General features: G+C 42.5%; 1 protein-coding gene across 1 annotated transcript in view; it reads left to right on the top strand.

Annotated features, from left to right (window-relative positions):
- The window catches only part of BTC (betacellulin), a 50,742-nt gene that overhangs the window by 14,032 nt on the left and 9,199 nt on the right, over window positions 1-27,511 (top strand). Inside the window, exons 2-4 of the mRNA XM_069976769.1 lie at window positions 15,799-15,897; window positions 24,500-24,617; window positions 27,306-27,452. Coding sequence (XP_069832870.1) covers window positions 15,799-15,897; window positions 24,500-24,617; window positions 27,306-27,452 — 364 coding nt within the window. The remainder of the gene's footprint in view (window positions 1-15,798; window positions 15,898-24,499; window positions 24,618-27,305; window positions 27,453-27,511) is intronic.

Below are 27,511 nucleotides of genomic sequence, written 5' to 3'. Positions count from 1 at the left end.
ACGCTGCATACTGCTGGCTGAAGAAGTTAGATGCAGCCCTAGGGAGTCTTGGAAAATTTGAAAACAGGCTGTAGTCTATGGCTGTATCCATGTTTTCTAGGCAGCCTTAGGGCTGTATCCAACTTTTTCAGCCACTGATAATTAAATGTAGAGCATTTGGGTTCGGACGAACCCGAGCGTACACACAGTTTACTTATTTCTATTACTCACCTGTCAGACCTCTGCCTTCTCCACCCATATCTGCATGCAGCTGCTGATGCCCTAACTACTACTATATAGAAACAGAGGGACATAACTACTATATTGGGGAACAAAAGGCCTAACTACTATATGGATTCACAGAGAAGGCCTAACTACTATATGGAGGCACAGATGGCCCTGCCTTCTATATAGGGGGCACAGAGAGTATCTATCTTCTATATAAAGGCACATACATAATGGAGGCTTATCTACTATATGAGGGTACAGATGGTTGCCTTTCTACTATACAAGGGCATAGGGGGAGCCTGCATACTATCTGAGTGCCCAAATTGGGTCCAAATACTACATGGGGGCATAATGTGGGCACTGTTACAGTGTGCGACAATACATATTGTACAGAGATGAGGATGGTGCTGGAATGAGGAGCCTAAAATATTTTTTAAATTCTGCAGACAAAAGGTGCCACCAGGAGAATTCTTCATTATGGCCAGGCCAAATGGAGAAAAACAGGAAAAGCAAAAACATGACCTGCAATTCATGCGGAGCGACGTCCCCTGTGGGTCACTGAATGTAGCTGCACTTTTACCACTTGTAAAGTCTGCAGAACCGGTATGCAGCTGGATCTACTTCTTCATGGTCACTACTGCGGGAGAATATTGGTCTTTATGTAGTGAATTTTATTCAGTGACAGTTTGGTGGTATTATCCAGTCACTGTATAGTGAGGGTAGTGGTTATGGTGTGACAGCATTATTTGTCCTGTATATGCTAATATTATTAGTAATATTTTGTTTACATAGTGGATTTTTTCAGGGCTCGTATAGTGCACAGGTGTCTTACTGCAGCCCTCCAGTTGTTGCAGAACTACAATCACATCATGCCCGGAAGCTTTAGCTGTCTAGTCATGATGGGAATTGTAGTTTGGCAACAGCTGAGATTTTGACACCCCTGGTATAATGGTATTAGTTATTATGTTGTGATGATGGTAGTAGTCATGGTGTTGAGGTATTGTTACTTGTATATTAGTATTATTGGTAGTCTTGATGTACTGAATTTGGTCAGTACCAGTATGGTTATAATATTTGATAATTGTATCGTGGAGTTATTCGGTAACTATGACAATCATTTATATACACTGTGTGTGTATATATATATATATATATATATATATATATATAATTATCAAACATGGAAAATTGTCTTATGTTAACATTGAAGCACCTCGCAGCACCTCTTAATGCAGGTTGATGTGCGGTGCCAGATGACTTGACCCAGACTGTAAGATGATATATCTTTCAGAAAAACTGCGGCACTCCAGCGTTATTGAAAATGCAAATGTGTAGGTTTAAACACATGAGTACATAAAAGAGTTTATCTGAACATTTCTCCTCCATTGTTTTTTTTTTTTTTATTAGTACCACTTACTTTTACAGCCTTTTGTTTCCCCCATCCCAACTTTTTTTAGATGCATGGCGGCCATCAGGTTTTAAATAAGTAATTTTTTTCATGACATGGCAGGATGTCTTACTTTCACAATTTTATACTTGTTCTATTATCTATACTGAGTCAAATATAGGTCCATGAGATTTGAAAATCATTGCATTGTGTACATCACACAGCATCCTAACTCGGAAATAGGGAGGGTTGTAGATTTGACGTCTGCTTGGGATCATTATCGTGTTGCAAGACCCAGTTTTGGCCAAGCTTTAGCTATTGGATAGATGGCCACATATCTGTCAGGCCGATTCAGCGGATTATCGGTTTGTGTAATAAAGACAGTGATCAACCCAAGAAACGATCATCAGATGATCAACTTGTTGAAAAATTGTAGCCCGCCAACTACACCGCTAAATGTATTCGGCGCCCTTTGTAATACGACTCTAACTCTAGAATAAAAGCTACCCCGTATATGCTTTATTTGCTACAATATAGCTGGCTATTCTCTTTCCCGGTATAGGAGTGCAGAGGACCTCACCTGTGGGTGATCAGGCGTTGCAACATGGATAAAAGGAAACGTATTCCAGCAGTCCAATAAAATCCGGTATTTATTGTGTTAATTCCATAAAATTGTTACATACAAAAAACGTAGAAAAATTCTAGACGCGTTTCGGCCCACATATGCTGTGTCTACAATTTTTCTACGTTTTTGTATGTAACGATTTTATGGAGTTAACACAATAAATACCGGATTTTATTGGACTGCTGGAATACGTTTCCTTTTATCCATCTAACTCTAGAATACTTTACTATACAAAGGAGTTTATGGTTGACTCAATGACTGCAAGGTGCTCAGGTCCTGATTTAGTAATAGTCTTCCTTTATTATAAACAAGCGGATGCGCCTGGTAATACCGGTCACATTACACACCAGGCAGTCAGGTTAACTTCTGAGCAGAGAAATGCAACAGTACACAGATGTGGAAACACAGCCAAAGGGATTATTCCAGATAAAAGACAGCACCACCCCTGTCCTCAGGATGTCAGCGGCATTACAACCCAGCTTCATTTACTTCAATAGAACTGAGCTGCAGCACCACGAACAAATAAGAATGGCACTGTTTCTGGAAGAAATTAGCAGTTTTTTTCATCCTGGACAACCCTTTAAGTCCTATGGAAGCAGTAAGGATGTACTAAATTGTTAACACAGTGCTATTGCATTTTGACCTAGTTTTTGTTAAATAAATAAGGAAACAGTATAACTAGTTATGTGTTGTCCATTGGACATTATTTATGCCTAATTTTAAAACCTTCTAAAAACTTAGAGGGAGATTTATCAAACTGGTGTAAAGTAGAACTGGCTCAGTTGCCCCTAGCAACCAATCAGATTCCACCTTTTATTTGAAGAATGAAAAGTGGAATCTGATTGGTTGCTAGGGGCAACTGAGCCAGTTCTACTTTACACCCCTTTGATAAATCTACCCCAATTTTATTTTTTATTATACTATAAGCGAGGTGAGTTAATTTTTATTATGGGAGGGGGTTATTTATTAATAATAAAACATTTTTTCCCCCCACATACAGTAATTAGAAGCCCCCTGGGGGACTTCTATATACACAGCACTGATCTCCCATTGAGATCAATGCTGTGTATATAATAGAGCAATGATCCATCTGATCATTGCTCTATTATACTGGTCTGCTGCAGACCAGCTACATGGATTGCCGAGACAGAATCAGCTCATTACAAGGGATCTCCCCTCCATGATAGCATGGGGGGGGGGGAGATCCCTCACTAGACACCAGGGACAGGGGGCACATATACTATTCAAATGCAGCTGTCAGCTTTGACAGCTGCATTTGAATAGTTAATTAGCCGGCTGCGGCTATCGGCTAGCTGCACATAGAAACCGAGGACCGCGGGCTGCAGAGGGGGCTCCTGCCGGGAGCCCTCTCTGATCACCCTTAACGGGGGGTTAAAGCGACTCTGTACCCACAATCTGACCCCCCCCAAACCGCTTGTACCTTCGGATAGCTGCTTTTAATCCAAGATCTGTCCTGGAGTCCGTTTGGCAGGTGATGCAGTTATTGTCCTAAAAAACTACTTTTAAACTTGCAGCCCTGTGCCTAACAGGCGGGGCCTAGATTATGTATGCATTAGGCTGGCACACCCTCTCTGTCCCTCCTCCCCGCCCTCCTCATCATTAGGAATGCTCAAGGCAGATTGCCTCCTATTCCCCACCTGTGTCAACCCGGCACATGGGCTGGATTGTTAAGACACATGTGCAATGTTCAGCATGGAGAAATGTTCCACCTAATGATGAAGAGGGTGGGAAGAAGGGATGGAGGGGTGGTGCAAAGTTAGGGCACAGATATTCTAAGCCACATCCGTAGGGCACGGGGATGCAAGTTTAAAAGTTGTTTTTTAGGACAGTAACTGCATCAACTGCCGAATGGACCCCAGGACAGATCTTGGTATAAAAGCAGCTATCCGAAGGTACAAGTGGTTTGGGGGGGGGGGTCAGATTGTGAGTACAGAGTCACTTTAAGCAACCCATCAGGGCAGAGAAAATGAGGCAGAATAAAACCACAAACTGAACAGCTGCAAAGATTTGAAGCCAAAGCCAGGAATGGATTTGAAAGGAGGAGAAATTTCAGGCTTTCCTTTATAACCTGATCTCTGTTTATAGTGCTTTCTTGGCTTTGGCTTCAAATCCTTGGCGGGTAATCTGCCAAATAATCTTTCTGTGTAAATGGACCCTTAGAAAGTGATGACTGGAGTAATTCCAGCGTCACTAAATGTCAAATGCCATCAGTAAGTATTCTTTTAAATTTCCATTTTATTCTTATTCACTTAGAAAAGCGGAGGCCATGTTGTATAAATGAAAATTATTTTCTCACCACAGACAACTCCTTTAATATGGGCAGTTGCCTTCAGCTGATCCTTTCCCTTACCTTCCCTTTTGTGCCAAGTATTAAAAGTCGATCTGGCTTGCAGAGTCATTGATCAGAATGTCCTGACAACCTAGGAGTGCCAAAAAGAGAAACAAAGTGAGCTGCATGATTGATGTTATGACTCCATAGTGAGTTGCTTGTGTATATTTGGCTTCATGTACTGGTATCTTTGTTGTATTCCAGTTTGTAGAATGAATTTTCCATATCTATCACAGTGAGTGGTTTCATTTCTGGAAACACAGTTTAATATTAGGCCAAGAGAATGTGATAAAACACATACCTGAGAATTGAGCTTTAGTCTTTTCTGGCTTTTCCTTCTTGGTCTTGAAGTTTTAATGTTGAGGATTCTTACGTGTGGGAACTTGTTCTTAGGCCTCCTCACGCGTCAGGAAAATCTATCCTGATTCAGATAGATTTCCTGACCCATAGGGTTCTGTGGTGCACGGACACCCTTTAAGAAGGGTGTCCATGTCAGAAAATAGGCCTGGAAATTATATTTCCAGGCCTATGTCAGAAAATAGGCCTGGAAATTATATTTACAACCTATAATTGTGAGGAATTCTGGGACAGATGCCCCATAGAACCGGTTGAACTGTCATGAACTGGAAACTGTCAGAAATTCTGGATGCTTTCCTTGGCAATGGTGCCAGTGTCGGCACCCAGGTGAGTACCCCCGAATGTAGACATTGAACTGAACGCACTCCTAATCAGGAGCGCATATAGTTAAATGTGCCACTGTGTTTGACAGGGCCAGGAGCCATTGGCTCCCCACCCTGTAAACCACTCTTTTGGCAGAGGGTGCTACCCTAAGCGTTGCAGCTCACGATTGACGTCAGTCATGCACTCGCAAAGCCCGAAGACAAAGGGAAAAGCCGGAGCAGGTCACCGCTGCAGTCTGCAATAGGTGAGTATGTTTTTTTTTTTCTCCTCTGTTTTTATGATCAGGAAACAGTGATGGTGAAGCCTCCTGAAAGGCTTCCTGATCAGCATTTCCTCACTGTAAAAAGAGGCATGGCAGTGTGAAGGGGGCCTTAGACGTTGTTTTGACACTACAGTTTTGATGTATAAATGTGTTACCAGTTACTGCCATCCTTGTACCTGTTTTATTAGCTGTTGTGACTTTGTACATTTTTTTTCTTTCTCAGAGTTATTTTCATCTCATAAAGTGATATCTCTAGGACCTCTGAGTCCTTCACTGATCCTTAAAGAGGTTAGCCAACATTAGAAAAACACGGCCACTTTCTTCCAGAGACGGCACGACTCTTGTCTGCAGTTCAGGTGTGGTTTGCAATTACGCTCCATTCACATTAATGGAACTAATGCTGCATTTACACAAAACGATTATCGTGCGAATTCGCACGATAACGATCGCATTCAAACGATAATCGTACGTGTAAACCAGCGAACAATCAAACGACGAGCGAGAAATTGTTCATTTTGATCTTTCAACAACTTCTCAATTCGTCGTTGATTGTTCGCAAAAAATTTGCAGATCGTTCCGTGTGAACAGTTGTTCGCCGATTTAACCAATGTGTGAGATAGGCTTAAGCGATCGCAAAACGAATTTTCCGTACGATATAGCGTACTGTCTAAACGCTGATCGTTATGAAAAAAAAAATCCATATCCGTAGCACACAGCTGTTTCATTCTCTACATTTCAGGGGGCAGGATCAGAACTGGGCTGTTTGCTAGTATATACAAAAACAGGTATTTCCTCCCTTATTTCTCTAGCCCAACACAGCACAACATAATCCGCTTTGCTATGCCATGACATACATGCCAGCCTGTCAGTGTGCTGGGTTTATGTGGGTTGAAGAAGAGATTACTGATGCACTGGGTTTGTAATGCACTATGTGAGCAAAAACAATACAGCAGCAGCAGGATTACAGCAAAGAAAGGGTTACCCTTAGGCTCCGTTCCCACTGAGCAAAGGTAGCGGAATTCCGCGACGGAATTGTCCGCCGCGGAATGCCGTTAGCCTCCCGCTCATAATGGGACTCTATGGGAGGCGCGCGCTCCTGCCCTATCCGCGCTGAAGAATGAACATGTTCATTCTTCAGTGCGTACAGAGCAGCAGCGCGCGCCTCCCATAGACTCCCATTATGAGCGGGAGGCTAACGGCATTCCGCGGCGGACAATTCCGTCGCGGAATTCCGCTAGCTTTGCTCAGTGGGAACGGGTGATATACAAGTAGAAAAATTGCACCGGCACTACAGGTCTTCAATCACGCCACTGATATCAGGTGTGGGGTACTCTCACCTTAGGTGTATCGGTGGTGCTCTGTTCAAACAGTAGTCCATAGGCATCTCATATAGAAGAAATAAGCGAACGGCACATCACCTTGAAATAAATTCACCTTTATTGTTCCATAGGACAGTACAAAAGTCGGCACATCAGAGAGGACCTCACTCCTTGCCCACGCACGTTTCTCGCTTGTTAGCGCTTTCTCAAGGCATTCCTTGAGAAAGCGCTAACAAGCGAGAAACGTGCGTGGGCAAGGAGTGAGGTCCTCTCTGATGTGCCGACTTTTGTACTGTCCTATGGAACAATAAAGGTGAATTTATTTCAAGGTGATGTGCCGTTCGCTTATTTCTTCTATATGAGATGTCAGTGGGAACGGGTCCTTAGCCTCAGCACGGAGCTGCTACTGTTGCTGCTGTTGAGAGGTAATAGAGGAGATCACATTGCAGGACTGTGGACATACAGCAGTAGGATCACTTCTAGTTACACAAGAGGCAGCTGCCTTGAGTGCCGAGAAATGCAAACTGCTTTTATGGCCCAGGGGAAGGTCCGTCCTATGGGCTATATATCCTACTTTTCAAATGACTTCTGAAGCTTACGGGCAAATATAGGGCCCATTGATTTCAATTGGGGCTATTTACACTGTCCGTATATATTTAGATCCGCAGTCTGCAAAAATTGCATCCGCAAAGATTACTGACAAGCTCTAATATGAATTGTAATTGTGGCACATATTTTCCCATTGAAATCCATCGGAACGTCTATAACTTTTGCGGATTAGTAATTTTTACAGATCAAACGTCCGCAAATCTGTTAAAAAAAATACGGATGAGCAATCATTTAAAACCATTCCCACTTGTTTGAAGGGGTTGGCCACTTTATAGTAAAAGAGTTCAGTATACAGTATTAGTAACTGTATTCACTGTATATACTGACAGCAGATCCCTGTGTACCTCATAGGGCTAAAATCAGACTCCCCTCCTCCAGACTGTGCTGCCCTGCTCTGTGGTGACTCTGTCCATAAGATGGCTGACATGGAGGAGCATGTGATTATGCCCCGCCCCCCAGTGTCCACCACTGAGCCTTTATATGTCTATGGTGGACACTAGGGGGGCGGGACATGGTCACATGCTCCTCCATGTCAGCCATCTTATGGACAGAGTCACCACAGAGCAGGGCAGCCCAGCCTGATGTTAGCTCTATGAGGTACCCAGGGAGCTGCTGTCACTATATACAGTGAGTACAGTTACTAATACTGTATACTGAGTTTTACTATAAAGTGGCCAACCCCTTCTTTTGCTGACTTGCAAAAAAAATACGGATTACGGATACAATACGGACCAATTTTTTTGCGGATTGGGGATGATTGCAGACATCATATACAGCCTTGAAAATCTACTGAACGCATGACTGAGGCCTTAGTCAGCAAAAAAGCTGCTGACAGGTCCGGCTTAAGGTTAACTATAGTTATTCATGAACCTTCAGTGTTGAGCCTTGATTTTTTTATGTAGCTTTTAGTGTATATAAAAGTTTATATTGTGCAAGAAAGGAATGAAAATAATCAAAATTAACTCTTATTAGCAATATGACAGGACTTTTGTTTTAAATTTATCAAATTTGGTGTACTGTTTTTCTTCAGAACAGCAACAAATCTACTTTCTAACATCCACGTCCCTCAGTCAGGAGGGTGAGCCTACAAATCTTGTGGGCATTTTATCAAATATGTCAGTGGAAAATACAAGGGCGTGTGGAGATTGCTGTATGTATATTCATTTCATGCTCTGGGTGTTATTGCAGCTAAAGTCTGGATTCTATGACTGCATGGGTGAGATAATCTGATATGATTATGATACATCTGTCTCTGCTGAAAAGCCTCAGCTGTGAAGTCTATAGCGTCATACTGTAATTGCTGCAGAATTATGAACATTTAGGGACACCCTGGACCAAATGTATTGGGCACACGTCAGATGGAGATTTTCGTAACCATTCGTGTAAAGTAGAGCAACGTATGGAATAAAAAAAAAAAAGATTTGTGATCGTAGTGGGAGGCTCTGACAATAAGATTGTATGCCAGCTGGTAGAGTTAGGGTGAGGTGAGGTGACAAGTGCCAAAATGCGCCCTGTGATATATCACATACGGCTCTGGCCATTACTAATGACTGCGACTTTTCACTTCTAAGCCAAAAAAAGGAGGGTTGGAGGAAGAGCAGTAAAATGAAGAAATGTGTGATAACTATGTGCCCATCAGAATAAGGAATATACCTGGAATATATATATATATACAGTGGTACCTTGGTTTAAGAGTAACTTGGTTTAAGAGCGTTTTTGTTTAAGAGCTCACAGTTTTTCAAAATTGTGACTTAGTTTAAGAGCATTGCTTTGGTGTAAGAGCTTTCTGTACTGGGTGGGAGGGAGTGTAGGGGAGGGGCATGGTCTGCGGGGTTTACAGCCTTGTACTCTGACCCAGGAAGTCTCCCTCACCTTCCAAATCATAGCAGATCCACTTCAGGCTGGGGCTTACATCAGGGGACAGGACTGTGGAGGTAATCTCTCCATAGCTGTAACCTCTCTCTCCCCGGACAGAGAGCGCTGCTATGCTGCCCTGCTCATTCCTGCATACTCCCTGCAGTTTCTGTCCGCCCTTGTGTTTCCCATCCTCTCCATTACTGTACAGTAACGTATAATATCAAATATTCAGCTGTTTCTGAATGTTTGTTTCATTTGTTTTACATGTTATTCAGAATAATAAATCATTATTTTTGGGGTGTGGAACCAATTGTCTGCATTTCTATGATTTCTTATGGGAAAACTTGCTTTGGTTTAAGAGTGGATTTGGATTACAAGCACGGTCCCGGAACGAATTATGCTCGGAATCCAAGGCACCACTGTATGTGTATATGCGGTGCCCGGGCCCCTAGGGGCCACTCCGCTGAGAGGTGTTGTTGCGGGCAGGAACCGGAGCAGCTGCTAGCTAGAGGGTTGTCACGGTGTAGGCACACCAATGCCAAGGTTCAGAAACAACGGAAGTTGTATATTTATTGTAACGGTGGTAACTAGTAGCAACAGTCTCTCCAGATGCAACCGGGAACAAGGCAATCTTGAATAAAGCAGAGTAATGGGTGATGCTGCAATAGGCTGTGGGCGTAGCGTGCCGGATGATGGGAGTAGTAGTAATACTGAAGATGAGATGTTGGGTGGAATAAATCTGAAATGGATACTTGCGATAGATGAATTGAGTTGATGAGAAGAATAACTGGAAGCGACACCCAGATGAGGATCTTGAATACGTGAGACAGGAACACAGCCAGTGGACTGTAGCAGCAGAGCACCCGCAGACCTCTCCTGCGGTAGGAGGTAGGGCTCAGGAACAGCAGAGCAACACACCCTATCCCCTGGAAGGTAGGAGACAGGACTGAGGAACAGCAGAGCAACACACCCTATCCCCTGGAAGGTAGGAGACATGACTGAGGAACAGCAGAGCAACACACCCTATCCCCTGGAAGGTAGGAGACAGGACTGAGGTGGAACAGGAAGTCACATGGTAACCCCAGCCAAAGCTCGATGACCATTGGGGCTACCATGGCATCAGGGCACGGTCACGTGATACACCAGCCTTTGCATCATCACCATTAAGACATATACAGAAGAATATACATGGAATATGAGCATAGCAGTAAACCTGAATACTGCAGGGGGTTACACAATACACAGTTGCAGTGGACATTGCTTTCCAGAACAGAAATGGTTATAACAAAGATATAGAGATAAAGTGACAGACAAATACTCTGTTCTGGGACACTGCATATATATATATATATATATATATATATATATATATATATATATATATATATATATATAAAAAGTATATATAGGAACATACCTGAAACATACTCAGAGTAGTCACGCTTTTATGGCCACTTCCTCCTTCCGACATTGACGTAACTCATGAATACATGTGACGTGAGTTCGCTTGGTGGGTGTATAATGTGTATTGTGTAGAAATGAGTGAACTTTGAGCATGCTCGGGTTCATCTTAACTTGAGTGTGCGGCGTTTGATTCCCAGTGGCTAAAGAAGTTGGACGCAGCCCTAGGGAGTCCTGGAAAACATGGAAATGGTCTATAACCTATGGCTGTATCCATGTTTTCCAGACAGCCTTAGGGTACTATTACACGGGCCAATAAAGGCCCGATTAATATTGTAAACGAGCACCAATCTGCTAGATTGGCACGTGGTTACTGGGCCTATTGCATGGTCCGATAATTGTTAGCGATGTCCGTGCAGTCCTTGCCCAAACAGTTAATACATTACCTGTCCACAATCCCAGTCTTCTCCTGCGCTCTGCATTCTTCCCGATCCCACAGCGGCAGCTTCAGAGCAGTCTCTGAGCTGACAGGCCGCTCAGCCAATCAGGGGTTAGAAGCAGTTGGCTCCATACTCAGTGTAGCAGAGATGCTGAGGTACTGCGGCTCCAGCTCCTATTCAGTTCAATAGTAGCTGAGCCTTCCATACAGCAGTTGCCGCTGCTACACTGAGTATGGAGCCAACTGCTTCTAACCCCGTTGTCAGTGTAGTGTAGGTGCAGGGTGTCGGAAAACCAGACGATCAACTGTTGATAGCCTATCCAGTGGTTTGGCTATCAGCATTTGTTTCCTGTATAACTATGGGTAGCCTTGGGTAGTACCTTTTGATGTACGACTGACAAAGACTATGGGGGGAGCTCTATCAAACATGGTGTAAAGTGAAACTGGCTCAGTTGCCCCTAGCAACCAATCAGATTCCACCTTTCATTTTCCAAAGAGTCTGTGAGGAATGAAAGGTGGAATCTGATTGGTTGCTGGGGGCAACTGAGCCAGTTTCACTTTACACCATGTTTGATAAATCTCCCCCTATGTACTGCAATAAACTGAAAGGCAAGAAAACGACTTATGTAGTGATTTATTATTTATTTTTCATTATTTCGATTTCAGTACGTAAATAACGTGTTTCTTGTGGTTAAACCAAATATTTTACCTGCCCTTCCTGTATCAGATGTATAGATAGCTCAGCAGGGTGTGTATGCTTTATGGCAGCTTGAGGCTATTTTTACACAATATTTGTTTGTTTTTTTGGCCTTATTTTTGGAGGGACGGCTTTTTGAGGTGAACATACAGCTGTAATTATCAAAATAAAGTCGTATTTTTGAATAAAAAACAACGGCCCTACAAAAATAAATTATTATATTAAAGGAATAGTCCTGATACTTATTTTTAGTTGAATATACAAATAAAGCTCGGGTGTCAGCTCACCTGTTGTTATCAGGGAACAAATATTCGTAATTTGCGGGTGCATGGATCCTGGGAGCAGGGCCGCCATCAGGGCAGTATTGGCGGTACAGCTGTCAGGGGCCCGAGGCAAAACTGGAATCAGGGGGGCCCGGCCATCCAGCCTCCCTGCATAGAGACTCCTGCCAGCTGTACCGCATACTGCAGCTCCCTGTCAGCCTGCTCACTGTCTCTGTACAGTAATCGTACTATAAAGAGACAGGAAAGAAGGGTGACAGGGAGGTGTAGACACAAGCAGGGCCCCCTCCCCACTCCCCCGGGCCCCTCCCCCACACACTCACTATTTTCTCTGCTAGCTTCCTGCTCTCTATGATGCCGGGACAGAATAGGGGGAGGGGCCCGGAGCGGCTGTGAGGAGAAGAGCTGAAGCTGAGACCCACGCGGACCCCTGTAGCTTCCCTGTGGGAGGCCAGCCCACTTGCAGTAAGGATTCCAGAAACAAAAAATGGTGAATCCAGCACTTCCAAATGTGAAAAATAGACTGTTAAAACATTTAACTTTAATTCATGTTCAGTTTAAAAAATGAAACCCATGTTGGGAAGTGCTCCGGCTGGACGATGCGTTTCGCGCATGCATGCTTAGTCATGTCTTAGTCAGGGGACGAGCACAGAGGGTTCAAGCTGACAGGCCGACCGTCGAGCCTAGCAGAGTGCTGTAAATTCAATCTTCCCTACTGGTAAGGCTGGGTTCACAGTACGTTTTTGCAACCCGTTTTTGCATTTGTATGCATCCATTTTGATCTGTTTTTTCCTTTGATTTCTATTATAAAAAAAGGATCAAAATGCATTGTTTTTTTACGTACACAAAAACGTAGCTGACCTTTATTTTTGTGTGAGTTAAAAAAAACACATGCATTTTTATCCATTTTTTTTATAATGGAAGTCAATGGAAAAACGGATTGAAATAGATGCACACATATGCATCAGTTTTTCCATCTATTTTTTGCAAAAACCGATGAAAAAAAGGTTCACAAAAACGTAGTGTGAACCCAGCCTAAGGCTATGTTCACATTACGTAAGAGACTGGCCATTCCGTGACCCGCCGGGTCACGGAATGGCCGGTCTCTGCCCGGATCATCGCGGCCGGTACTTAAGTACCGGCCAGATGATCTGTCCGGCCGCAGAGCTCTGATGCGGGCGCATCAGCGCGCGCCCGCATCAGAGCTTCCCCCTGCACACTATGAAGCAAGCAGCCGGAGCTGCTCGCTTCATAGTGTGAACTGACAGGGCTTCCTACGGCCGCAATTCATTGAATTGCGGCCGCAAAAAACTAACATGTCAGTTATTTCCGGCCCCGTACGGGATCCTGGCCGTAGCGTATACGATGTGTGTAAGGCATTGTTCCACCGCGCCAAAAGTAGCAACAACGGCCGTACTTTTACGTAGTGTGAACATAGCCTAAAGCTGCATTCACACGTTCAGTGATTTTCCCAGTCTGTGATTGTGGTCTGCTAGCTATCTCCGTGATCCGTGCAAAACTGTCAGTTTTTCATCCGTTTTGCATCCGTGTCCGTTTTTTTCACGGATCTGTTTTACAGCAGTTTAAATTTACATCACATCCGTGTTTTTCACGGATGAACACAGATGTCACATCCGTGTACATCTGTGAAAAACACGGATCTCATTGATTTCTATGAGGAATCCGTTCCGTGCTTCTGTTCCGAGTAATGACATGTCCTGCAAAATAACTTTACGGACAACTTCACGGAACGTGTGAATGCAACCTTACCGATTCCCCATAGAAATCAATGAGATCCATGTTTTCACAGATGTACACGCATGTGACATCTGTGTTCATCCGTAAAAAGCACGGATGTGATGTAATCAATTTAATTCAAAATGCTTTAAAACAAATCTGTGAAAAAAACGGACATGGATGCAAAACAGATGAAAAACGGACTGTTTTGCACGGATCACGGAGGTAGCTAGCAGACCATATTCACCGTGAAAATCACTGAACGTGTGAATGCAGCCTAAGTGATCTGCAGAAAACACACTTCTGTTTACTGTGTTTGCTCCAGTTTCCAGTGTGAATTTTCTTTTTAAAGATTTTAAGTTCATATGACCAGTTACATAAGAAAGATCTCTATACATCGCTGCATGTTCTGCAATTATCGATAAGTTTACTGCATGCAATCTTTCCTCCCAGTTTCATCCTATACAGTAAATAGCGCTGCCATCTTTCTGTCAATCCGTATTACTAGGAGATCTAGCATGATCACTGAGCTACTTTTAGACACTGATGCATGAAGCAGCTGCCAAACTTACTACCTAGCAAAGCCACTAAAATAGAAAGACATGTGACGTGAGTGGCCATCATTTTGTTTTGGTTTCCATGTAAGTCATTTAGTGTCCACATATATGAACACTGCGCTGGATACAGAATGATCACAAACGTGCTATGTCATGTTAAACTCTACAACTGTTAAATCGGTACTCCTGCAATTTTTTTTTTCTTGCAAATCAACTGGTTTTAGAAAGTTATACCGATTTGTAATTTACTAAAAATCAAGTCTTCCAGTACTTATCAGCTGCTGTATGTCCTGCAGGAAGTGGTATTTTTTCCAGTCTGACACAGTGCTCTCTGCTGCCATCTCTGTCCGTACCAGGAACTGTCCAGAGCAGTAGAGGTTTTCTTTGGGGATTTGCTACTGTTCTGGACAGTTAGTACCTCTTTAGTCTGGATTACCACTATCATGGCTTTGACTTTTTTTCAAGCATTTTTCAATTTTGGCTTAAACAGGATTGTGTAGTGTATGTGTCATGGCAGATACATTTATTATATATGACTGCATAAAAAGTTGAGATGTTTTGCACAGGTTGTGTAATATCCATATGACAAAAAAGTGAAGAATTCTTTGTACGTCGCATGACAATATGATAAATTTTGCACTGGAAAAACAGGTGAAAAAGGTTACAAATGGTAAATTTATCCCAGAGTCTCATAGATGTTCTTAGGAGTCAAGGACAGTGCTTCTCAATTCCAGTCCTTATGGGCCACCAACAGGTCCTGTTTAGAAATGAGCGAACCTCGAGCATGCTCGAGTCCATCCGAACCCGAACTTTCGGCATTTGATTAGCAGTGGCTGCTGAAGTTGGATAAAGCCCTAAGGCTATGTGGAAAACATGGATATAGTCATTGGCTGTATCCATGTTTTCCAGACAACCTTAGAGCTTTATCCAAGTTCTGCAGCCCCCGCTAATCAAATGCTGATCGTTCGTGTTCGGATGGACTCGATCCCGAACCCGGTTCGCTCATCTCTAGTCCTTTTACTGTACATACAAAGATATATGACAGATTTTTTAAGCCAAAGCCAGGAATGGATTCGAAAAGAGGAGAAATATCAGTCTTTCCTTTATGACGTTTTCTCTTCTTAGTCTGTTCCTTGTTTTTGGCTTCAAAAATCGACCAGATAAATCTGTGTAAAGGGACCTTTAGTATTTCTAAGGTGATATAATTATACTCAGTACATCAGGTACAGTAATATCCCAGGTGTTCTTTGTATGGGAAATCCTCAAGTCATGACCTGTTGCAGGGCCATGAGGACTGGGGTTGAGAAGAACTAGTCAAGGGGAATCTTGTTCTCTAATGTTTGTCAAAGAAGTAAAATGTTTTCTTTCTGTTTTTTTCCTTTTCCCAAGGCTTTATTGTTTTCCCATGGGTGAGTTCAGATGGAAATTCAACTGCCCGACCTGAAACAAGAAGCTTTCCCTGCCCTGAGTACATAGAAAACTGCTCAGGTAATTTAAGGTGGAAGTCTGGTTAAGAAAGATTTAATCCTGTTCAATCCCCATCTATAATCTAAGCTTGTGTGTAATAGCTTTCTATTATATAAATGGGGCTGAAGCTGATGAAAATCCTCACATCCTGGGCCTCTCTGTCTCTACTCCTCTGTCCTGCCCCTCCCTTCTGAGACAGAGGTCATGTGATCACTGTCTCTTCTGTTGGCCAGGCAAGCTGTAACACTTTATCTGTAATCCTGCCCACCACTGACATTACACAGTGATCACCTGGCCAAAGCAGAAGCAGAACGAGTCAGTGGTGGGCAGGTACCAGGCAGATGGCACTGAGGTGCAATGCATGTTGGGAGGTGTAATTTTCTGGATGGGTGCTATGATCTAAAAGTCTAAATTTGGCGCTGGGAGCAGGGTTTACAGGCGGTAAAGGTGTCACACCATCGGTAGGGGATTGGTGAGTGCTTTTATGCTTTTTGTGCATTTTCATTTTGATCATCGGAATACCCCTCCAATAAAACACCGATTTTGCATGGCTGTCATATATTTTTCCAGTTTTTCTGTTGTTTTCACATTTCAGTGTAAATTTGAATTTGCTTCTGGTGTTTTATCTCCTGCAGGTTTCTTTTTTCCAATACAAGTCATGTAATTTTTTCATCATGTAAATACAGGACTGACGAATCATGGCATTTTACTGGCGTCCCCCCATAGATCAGACAGTACATCACGAGCCCGAGTCATCATGTGACACTGGGCCGGGATAGGACCGCACTGTATTCCCCAGGCTCGTTCTCACGATCCCTACGGGTCTGAACACTTAGACCGATAAAAACCTTTGACATGTATCTACGACATATCAAAGGTTTTCAAACAACAGGTACACTTTAAAGAAGCAGTCCTTAAATTTTTGTTCTTTATTCATAATGCATCTAGTACTGTAAGTATATATATCTAATATAGCTAGTATTAGCTAGTTCCTTTCTATCTGAAAATTCCTTGAATCCTTACCTTCAGTTACATGTTGTGCTCTCAATATGGTCACCATCTCAGACCTTCCTATGTGATCAAGCTTCACGGACTGAATTATATATATTTGCTGACTAGCTGCAATAAAAGTAAAAAAAAAAATTGTAGGACTGCATTAACCCCTAGACGACCCATGGAGTACAGGTACAGCCTGTGACCAGACTATCAACGCTAGGGAACTATGAAGCGAACTCAGGAGCTCAACTCGCTTTATAGAGGGTGACGACTGGCTGCTATCAGTGGCCATACTCTCACCGCGCTGCTGCCTGTCATAAACTCCTTAAACACCATGATCGCTGCTTTTAAGTGTGACAGGAGCAGCTCCTGTCACTTACCGATCAATTACAGGGGTCCCGATCGTGTTCCTTGACTGTCGTAGGATTTATAGTTACGTCTGTGCGGTCCGATCGGCGCTCTTCTAATAAAGTCTGCCACAGGCAGGCTCTATGTAAAAAGTGTTAAAAACTGTAAAAAAAAAAATAATAATAATAATAATAAAGTTTTTTAAAAACTGTCAAAGCCCCTCTCCCAACAAAAGGTTAAATCACCCCCTTTCCCATTATAAAAATACAACATGTAAAAATAAAATAAAATCATAGTGTGCATTATCTGATCTATTAAAATATATCAATATTGTTTCCGCATAAGCAAAGGTGCAAACAAAAACAGGGAGAAAAGGCCGGGATTGCTGAATTTTTGTTACAATAAAATGTAGTAAAAAGTGATACTAAAAAATACTGGAGATCATTCCGCAAAAACTGACATCCCATACAGCCCCGTAGGTGAAAAAATTTAAACGTTATAAGAGTCACAATAAGGCAAGTTTAATCGTAATTATTCGCAAAAAAAAAGTTTTACTGTAAAGAATAGTAAGACATTAGAAAAGCTGTGTAGACAGGCATATTGTTGTGTGTGGACTGACGCATAAAATAAAGATATAAGTGACTTTTACCGAAAAGTGCATTTCGTCGAAACGGGAACACCCAAAAGTTACAAAATTGCATTTTTTTTTTTTCCAATTTTACCCCATAAATAATATTTCTGGGGTTCCGTCATACATTTTATGGTAGGTTGAAGGCGCCATTACATAGTACACCTGTACCTGCAAAAAACAAGCCCTTACATGGCCCTGTAGATGGAGTTTAACTAAGCAGTCCAATAAACATACAATCTCTTACACCACAAGGTATTGCTAGGATTTGCCAACCACTGATATGATATCACTTTTTACTCTTTAAAAACAAAATCAACAACAAAAACTTTCTATAATATTTTGTAAAGCTGTTTTATAAAATACTTTAAAAAAGTTATTAAAGTAAAATCAAGCAATAATAGATGTGGCCTTACTATCCATACCATGGTGACAGAAGAAAGTGAGCTGATGGAAATATTAACTATCGGAGTATGCTAAGGACTCAGTGAAACCCAAACAAGTCTCTGAGAATATTATAGTCTCAGTTACAGGGATTTCCCTGTGATTCATCAATTGATATGTAGCCAACTAAAGGGTTTATGAAGCAGCAAGCAAATTAGTTTGGTAACGTGTGTGGCCTTGGATATCCAGATTGGTGTATTCCCTACAGAGGTAAAAAAAAAAAAATCAAAACCAAGTATGTGACTGTCAAGTGTAGAATCCCCTTACCAGACCAGAACAGGTCACACTATGACATCCTAGTTACTGCTGGGAGTCAGGACACGTAGTCAGCTGTTCTCACCAGGGATATTATGTGACCAGTCATTTGTAGGGAAGATTCAAGGAGTATTCTGGTTTCAGCAAACACAGTGTTTACAGAGCTGTAAAATATATTGGCACAATATGTAATCATATCTATCTATCTATCTATCTATCTATCTATCTATCTATCTATCTATCTATCTATCTCCTATCTATCTATCTATCTATCTATCTATCTACCTATCTATCTTCTATCTACCTACCTATCTATCTATCTATCTATCTTGCAGAATTCAAAACCTCATCAAGCATTAAAATCAGCTGAGCTGCTGCATGCAAGCCTTACAGTACCCCACCAGGCACAATGTCAGATGTTGTATAAAGTAGTGTAAAGCACCCTGTTTTGCCAGTAATCCTCCATCTGGAAATCTGAATGACACAGGGGGATAATCCTATAGGGTTGTTTTTCAGGGACTAGCTTCTTAGTTTCAGTGAGGTGAGTTTAGTGTGGAAGATCTTGACCGGCCCGCACAGAGCCCTGTCCTTCTTGTCCAACATCAGTGTCCTTTCAAATTCTGGATGAATAGACAAAAATTCCCACACATGGTCCTCTGCAGAGGCTGCTATCAAAAGTTTTTTGTAATGACAGTGCCTATGTAATGTAATGGCTGATTCACTAAATAAGTTCAAGGGAGGCCTGGATGCTTTTTTTTGAAAAATATAATATTACAAGTTGTGGACATTAGCACACTCACACCCTGAAGCTGCAGAAAATCACTTCCTGGTTCACCCTGTCTCAGCTCCTCTGTCCTCCCCCTTCCTTCTGAGACCAAAGTCACATGATATCCTTCTCTTTTGTTGCCAAGCAAGCTGTAACACCTAATTTGTAACCACACCCACCACTGACATTACACCAATCAGTGAGCACCTGACCAGGGGGTGGGGAAACAACTAAACAGTGACAGCCTCCTGAGCAGTACAGGGGAAAGGAAACACAATTGTTTAATCTCTCTTTCTAATCTGTCTATGTAAATGGATGGATGGATATATATTTTAACAGTCGTTATTTTGTCAATGGCTGTTGTTTGCAATCTTTAGTACATTGGGGGAACATAGCCTAATGCAGATTGAGCCAGTCATGGGCAGATATTACAAGATGAGGCGGATACTTGGTAGTTGGCTCTGAGGTACAATGCATGCTGGGAAATGTAGTTTCCCGGCCAGCACCATCTTGAATATAGACCGGCTTTTACAAAAACTTGTAACTTAGGAAAGGTAGCAGCTAGAAAGATGGGCGATGGCTCAAAATACTCAGGGGGATTTGGTAAGTAAGACCAGATAGGTTTGGGAGCATTTCATTTATTAAGTTCCCTTGTCTTTATAACAAGCTTACATTGTACAGTCATGGGCAAAAGTTTTGAGAATTACACAAATATTTTATTTTCACATGATCTGCTGCCCTCTGGTTTTTATGTGTTTGTCAGATGTTTTTATCACATACAGAAATATAATTGCAATCATATTATGAGTAACAAAAGGTTATATTGACAGTTAGAATGAGTTAATGCAGCAAGTCAATATTTGCAGTGTTGACCCTTCTTCTTCAGGACCTCTGCAATTCTCCATGGCATGCTCTCAATCAACTTCTGGAGCAAATCCTGACTGATAGCAGTTCAATCTTGCACAATCAATGCTTGCATTTTGTCAGAATTTGTTGGTTTTTGTTTGTCTTCCCGTCTCTTAATGATTGACCACAAGTTCTCAATGGGATTAATCTGGGGAGTTTCCAGGCCATTGACCCAAAATCTCTATGTTTTGTTTCCTGAGCCATTTAGTTATCACCTTTGCTTTATGGCAAGGTGCTCCATCATGCTGGAAAAGGCATTGTTGATCGCCACACTGCTCTTGGACGGTTGGGAGAAGTTGCTCTTGGAGGACATTCTGGTACCATTCTTTATTCATGGCTGTGTTTTTAGGCAAGACTGAGAGAGCCGATTCCCTTGGCTGAGAAGCAACCCCCCACATGAATAGTTTCAGGATGCTTTACAGTTGGCATGAAACAAGACTGGTGGTAGCGCTCACCTCGTCTTCTCCGAATAAGCTGTTTTCCTGATGTCCCAAACAATCGGAAAGGGGATTCATCAGAGAAAATGACTTTACCCCAGTCCTCAGCAGTCCACTCCCTGTACCTTCTTTGGCTTCTTTGCTGCCCTCCTTGAGACCAGGCCTTGCTCCAAGAGTCTCCGCCTCACAGTGCGGGCAGATGCACTGACACCTGCCTGCTGCCATTCCTGAGCAAGCTCTGCACTGCTGGTAGCCCGATCCCGTAGCTGAAAGACTTTTAAGAGACAGTTCTGGCGCTTGCTGGTCTTTCTTGGGCGCCCTGGAGCCTTTTTGGCAACAATGGAACCTCTCTCCTTGAAGTTCTTGATGATGCGATAGATTGTTGACTGAGGTTCAATCTTTCTAGCTGCGATACTCTTCCCTGTTAGCCCATTTTTGTGCAGTGCAATGATGACTGCACATGTTTCTTTAAAACCATGGCTAACAGAAGAGAAACAATGATGCCAAGCACCAGCCTCCTTTTAACCCTTTAAGGATGGGGCCCATTTTCGTTTTTGCGTTTTCGGTTTTTCCTCCTTGTGTTTAAAAGGCCATAGCACTTGCATTTTTCCTTATTTCTTGCGTCACTAATTGCACTTTGCAATGACAGGCTGAATTTTTGCATTTGGTACACTACAAAACCAGAAAAAAATTCAAAGTGTGGTGAAATTGAAAAAAAAAAACGCATTTCTTTTATTTGGGGGAACTGTGTTTTTACGCCATTCGCCCTGGGGTAAAACTGACTTGTTATGCATGTTCCTCAAGTCGTTACGATTAAAACGATATATAACATGTATAACTTATATTGTATCTGATGGCCTGTAAAAAATTCAAACCATTGTTAACAAATATACGTTCCCTAAAATCGCTCCATTCCCAGGCTTATAACGCTTTTATTCTTGGGTCTATGGGGCTGTGAGAGGTGTCATTTTTTGCGCCATGATATGTTCTTTCTATCGGTACCTTGATTGCGCATATACGACTTTTTGATCGCTTTTTATTACATTTTTTCTGGATTTGATGCGACCAAAAATGCACAATTTTGCACTTTGGGATTTTTTTGCGCTGACGCCATTTACCGTACGAGATCAGGAATGTGATTAATTAATAGTTCGGGCGATCACACACGGTGATACCAAACATGTTTATTTATTTGTTTACTTTTATTTAAAACCTGGTAAAAGGGGGGTGATTCAGACTTTTATTAGGGGAGGGGGATTTTTACTATAAACAACACTTTTTTTTTTTTTTTTTACACATATACTAGAAGCCCCCCTAGGGGACTTCTAGTATATATGCTTTGATCTCTCATTGAGATCTTTGCTGTATAGATATACAGCAAAGATCAATGAGATAGGCACTCGTTTGCTTTCGGCTGCTGCAGCCGGAAACAAACGAGTGCTGAGCCGGGGACGGCGCCATCTTGGATGAGTCCCCAGCCGGCATCAGACAGGGAGATCGCTCCTCCGGGACAACGTCCCGGAGGAGCGATCTCCCCCACTCGACCCCAGGGAAAGGTTTCCTCCGGTAATCGGAGGCAGCTGTCAACTTTGACAGCTGCCTCCGATTAGCTAATTAGCGGGCACGGCGATCAGACCGTGCCCGCTAATAGCGGCGGTCCCGGGCTACACACGGCACCTGGGACCGCGGCGCTTCAAAGCAGGGTCGCCGCGCGGCCCCGCTTTGAAGTGCTAATGAGGACATATGATGTACGGGTACGTCATATGTCCTTAAGAGGTTAAAGTGTCCAGTGGTGTCATTCTTACTTAATCATGACAGATTGATCTCCAGCCCTGTCCTCATCAACACCCACACCCGTGTTAATGGAGCAATCACTGAAACAATGTTAGCTGGTCCTTTTAAAGGCAGGGCTGCAATGATGTTGAAATGTGTTTTGGGGGATAAAGTTCATTTTCTAGGCAAATATTGGCTTTGCAAGTAATTGCTGTTAAGCTGATCACTCTTTATAACATTCTGGAGTATATGCAAATTGCCATTTTAAAAACTGAAGCAGTAGACTTTGTAAACATTTATATTTGTATCATTCTCAAAACTTTTGGCCATGACTGTATATTATTTACCTTACATGTAAAATATAAAATAGTTCTGTCTCTTAAAATGTTTGGAACCTTTAACTTGCTACTTGTAGTAGTCATCAGGACTTTACATTATTGTACTGTACATGAAGAGAATCTAAAGAGAATCTGCCAAGGGAGAAGAACCTAATGTTATAATGAAGTGTGTTCTTCCGTGACTCACATGACTGCACAATATAGGAAAGATCAACTCCTTACGAGCTGACATCATGTATAACTATCATAGACATGTCCAGAAATTGTTTTCTCTGGGCCGGGCTGGAATCAGCATTGGGAGACAGAGCTCTAGAATGAGAAATAACTCATTTTATTATTGTTAGAAGTTGTCTTTCATACATTCTCTGTAAAGTTGTACATGTACTACATTATATATACTATTGTAGATTATAAGTAATCTCTATAGAGACCTGCCACCACATAAAGGTATTTATAGTAGGGGTTCATTATGCTCTGCTCCAGAGGCCGTTGTGAACGGGGGGGGGGCTTTGTGTTAAAGGGATACTCCAGAAACGAACTGGTGGCAGAATTTTATACAGATTTGTAATTTACTTCTATTTAAAAAATCTTAAGCGTTCTGGTACTTATCAACTGCTGTATGTCCTGCAGGAATTAGTGTATTCTTTCCAGTCTGACACAGTGCTCTCAGGAACTGTCCAGAACAGTAGCAGATCCCCATAGAAAACCCTTTAGTTCTCTGGAAGTGCAACATTTCGCTTGAACAATACAGCCTTTGTCAAGCATTCAAGCAAATTGCGGTGTAAAGGACAGTGCCAACCACAATGTGCCACAATTGTTCACTTCTAGGTCACTGTGTTCCCTCTCTCTTAGCACTGCTCCTTCCTCCTAGGTACTTGTACTTGTGAATGACTAGTCAACAAAAATGAGCAAACATCAAGCACGCTTGGGTTAGTCTAAACCCGAACTCTCTTTTTTGTCAGTTTTGTGCGGCCGTTATTCAACAAACAGTTTTTCGTGCAGCCGCAAGGGATCCCAGCCGGAGTGTATACAGAGGGGGACATTTATCAAGCGTCCACCTGAAGCGTACACCAGGGAGAAGGTGCAGTTTCACCCCTTCTCCCTGACGTATGCCTGCTGTACGCCCTGTTCGCCTGATTGGCGTGCTGGGGGAGCTTGGGGGGAGTGACGAGAGGGGGAGGAGGCGTGGCCTGGAAGCAGGTGTAGATTTAGTATGCTGGGCGCAGATTCAAGCGCCTGGCCGACCGGATTCACTAAGAGGTGTGCACCTCTTAGTGAATCCTGCAGGGGAACAGGGGGCGGGGCCTAACATAAGACTGGCGTACTTTTACGTCTGTCTTCATAAATCCCCCCCAGAGTGTATACACTTCGACCAGGATTTTATAGACTTCAATGCAATGTATATTTTCAATTAATCACGGACGGTATTGCAATTTGCAACACCGGCCGTGATTAATTGAAAATATACATTGTGTGAAATTATCCATAGGCTGTGCCCATCTTTTCCAGGCAGCCTTAGGGTTGCATCCAACTTCTTCAGCCACTGGTAATCGAATGCAGAGAAATCAGGTTCAGACTAACCTAAGCGTGCTCGAAGTTCACTCATCCCTGCTGGTCAACAATCACAAAAAAAGGTTAAAAAAAAAAAACACAAGGTGGAACTACTACATGAAATTAAGTGTAATAGAAAGCTTCTGTCTGGAAACTGATGGACAATCTATTTTACTTGCAGGGATTTCTGAACCAGCCAAATGGAGAGGCCATTTTTCCCGATGTCCAAAGTCTTATAGACATTACTGTGTAAAGGGAAAGTGCCGATTTGTAACCATTTTGAAGGAGCCAGCCTGTGTGTAAGTAGTGTTCCTTATTATAAAGGTCTATATCTATGTATAATTCTGCAGTGTTTAGCACAAAGAACTGTATACTGCAGAAGCATATATACTGTTTCAGGCTATGTTCACACTACGTATATGTCTGGTCGTAGTTCGTACGCGGCCGGACATGTGCGGCTGAAACTACGGCCGTGGGAAAAATAGACATGCGGGCGAATTGCGAACATACGCCCGCAGTACAGTTATGCTTCCTAGCTTGTTTCGAAGCGATCTGAGGCAGGTCATTTACTTGGAAATCTTCGCCCAGCCCAGTAAACCACACAGAACCTTTTTAATATAAAAATCAAGTTCGATTTGGCTGAAAAAAGTACACCGTACGGGAACGCATGGAAATCTACGGCCGTGAGTTTGAACAGTTCCGGCTGCAAACAATGGTCTTGTTAATTTTTCACGGCGCCGTATACGATCCGGCCGTAGGCTCATACGTAGTGTGCATTGTGCGGCCGGATAGCGTATACTTTCAAGCACATCAACCTCAAAACTTCGGACGTATATTCGCGGTTCACACTACGGCCGGACATATACGTAGTGTGAACACAGCCTTAGGTTTGTTGACACAACGTATGTTTTGCATAAATCACGGCCGTTGTTGTAATTTGCAACAACGGCCGTGATTTAAACAAAACATACGTTGTATTTGAATAAATGCAATCCCAGACTGAATGTATACACATAGGGGGAGATTTATCAAACATGGTGTAAAGTGAAACTGGCTCAGTTGCCCCTAGCCACCAATCAGATTCCACCTTTCATTCCTCACAGACTCTTTGGAAAATGAAAGGTGGAATCTGATTGGTTGCTAGGGGCAACTGAGCCAGTTTCACTTTACACCATGTTTGATAAATCTCCCCCATAGTATACGCTCCGTCCGGGATTCCAAATGACATGTCAGTTTTGTTTGACCGCTGTTCAATGACATGTCTGTGGCCGCATAGACATGTCAGTGCACACAATGGTATGTCCAACGGTGAATTGGGATGCGGGCGCACACGCATGCGCCTGCATCCGAATTCAACAGAAATAAAGGTCATCCGGTTGGTACTGCAGTACCGGCTGGGGTGATCAGTTCTGACACCGGCTGTTCTGTGACCTGGTCGGGTCACAGAGCGGCTGGACACATACGCAATGTGAACATGGCCTTAGACTTCATGAACATAGTGCAGATTTGTTCTTGTGCCAATTTGACGCCTGGGCCTGGGCCTGATGAACTAAGCTGTCTATGTGCAAACTTAGAGTAGATGGTCTTCAAGTGCCCCAGATATACTAGTGTGGTGCAGACTGTTTGTACTTTGCTTTAAGTGCACCAGACCTGTAAGATGAGATCCAAGGTGCTCAGGAGATCCCACAAGTAGTGAAAAATTGAGAAACTTATGGTACTTTTACACAGAGCGATAATTCATCCGATCGCACGATTAACGATTTTAAATGAACGATGCTTTTTTTAAACCGATCAGCGTTTAGACACAACGATACATCGTACAGAAAAATCGTTTTGCGGTCGCTTGAGCCCATCTCACACATGCAGTAGGTGAAATCGTTGAAAGACTACACGGAACGATCTGCAAATTTTTTACGAACGATCAACGACGATTTGACAGCATGTTGAAAGATCAAAATGAACGATTTCTCGCTCGCAGCTTGGTCGTTCGCAGCGTTAACACGAAACGATTATCGCTCAAATGCGATCGTTATCGTGCAAAAACGAACGATAATCGTTCCGTGTAAAAGGACCATTTGGCGCTGATCGGAAGGATGAGATGGTACAGTGTCACAGACGATGGGAGGTGTAGTACCACATATATATATATATATATATATATATATATATATATATACATACACACTATATATTTATTCAAAAGACTACACATTTTGAGGATGATTCCTCTTAATCAAGTCCATCATCTGGTGATGAAGAGGAATTATCCTCGAAACGCGTTGTCTGTTGAATAAAAGTGGATATGTAATACTACACCTCCCATCATCTGTGACGCCGTACCATCTCATCCTTCCTATCAGTGCCTGGATTCCTCAGTTTTTCACTTCTTGTGGGTTCTCTCGAGCACCTTGGATCTGGTGTGGATGCATGTCACCTTTCTAGTGCATTCATTTAGCTATCACCCTCTGCAGAATCATGCTATGTGCGCCCCCTGGTGGTCTTTTATTTCTTTTAAGATGCTTTTTTTTTTTTTTTTTTTTGCACAGTTATAGTGGAACCCTTCAAAACGTAGACCTTACATGTTTTCGGGTCTGGCGCAGAAATGCCTCTAAAGTGTCTTTTTGGGCAGAATTCTGGCACGACACATTAGTATATCTGGGCCCCTGTGTAGGGATCGTGGCTGATATCTCATTGTTCTAATAAAAATGACACCATATGGATCACTGGACTAATAATATTCATGTGACAGCTAGTGTTTCTCAGTAACTATTGTATTTCGTGCTGTCAGGATGATAGAACACGGCGGCTGAGCAGTAGCCTGCTCGTATTGTACAAAAAAATTAAGAAACAAGCTTTCTAGCATGGCCTGGATGGAATAAATCTGTCCATTTGCAGCTTGTATGAAGCCATTAGAGAAAAGCAAGGCTTGGATCAGAATGTTTCATTATAAATAATAGTAGTAATTTATTTCTCATTTTCTTTTCTAGATGCGAACAAGGCTACACTGGGTCGAGATGTGAAAGATTGGACCTATTTTACTTGAAAGAAGACAGGGGACAACTTGTTGTGATTGGCCTGGTTATTGCAATGGTGGCGCTTATTATTGTCATCGTTTCTATATGCATTTGCTCCCAGTAAGACATTTGTACTGCAATATATATATATATATATATATATATATATATATATACAA

This window comes from Dendropsophus ebraccatus, chromosome 7, assembly GCF_027789765.1.
Source record: "Dendropsophus ebraccatus isolate aDenEbr1 chromosome 7, aDenEbr1.pat, whole genome shotgun sequence".
NCBI lineage: Eukaryota > Metazoa > Chordata > Amphibia > Anura > Hylidae > Dendropsophus > Dendropsophus ebraccatus.
The sequence above is the reverse complement of the archived record's forward strand: the minus strand, read 5'-3'. Positions and strand labels throughout refer to the sequence as shown.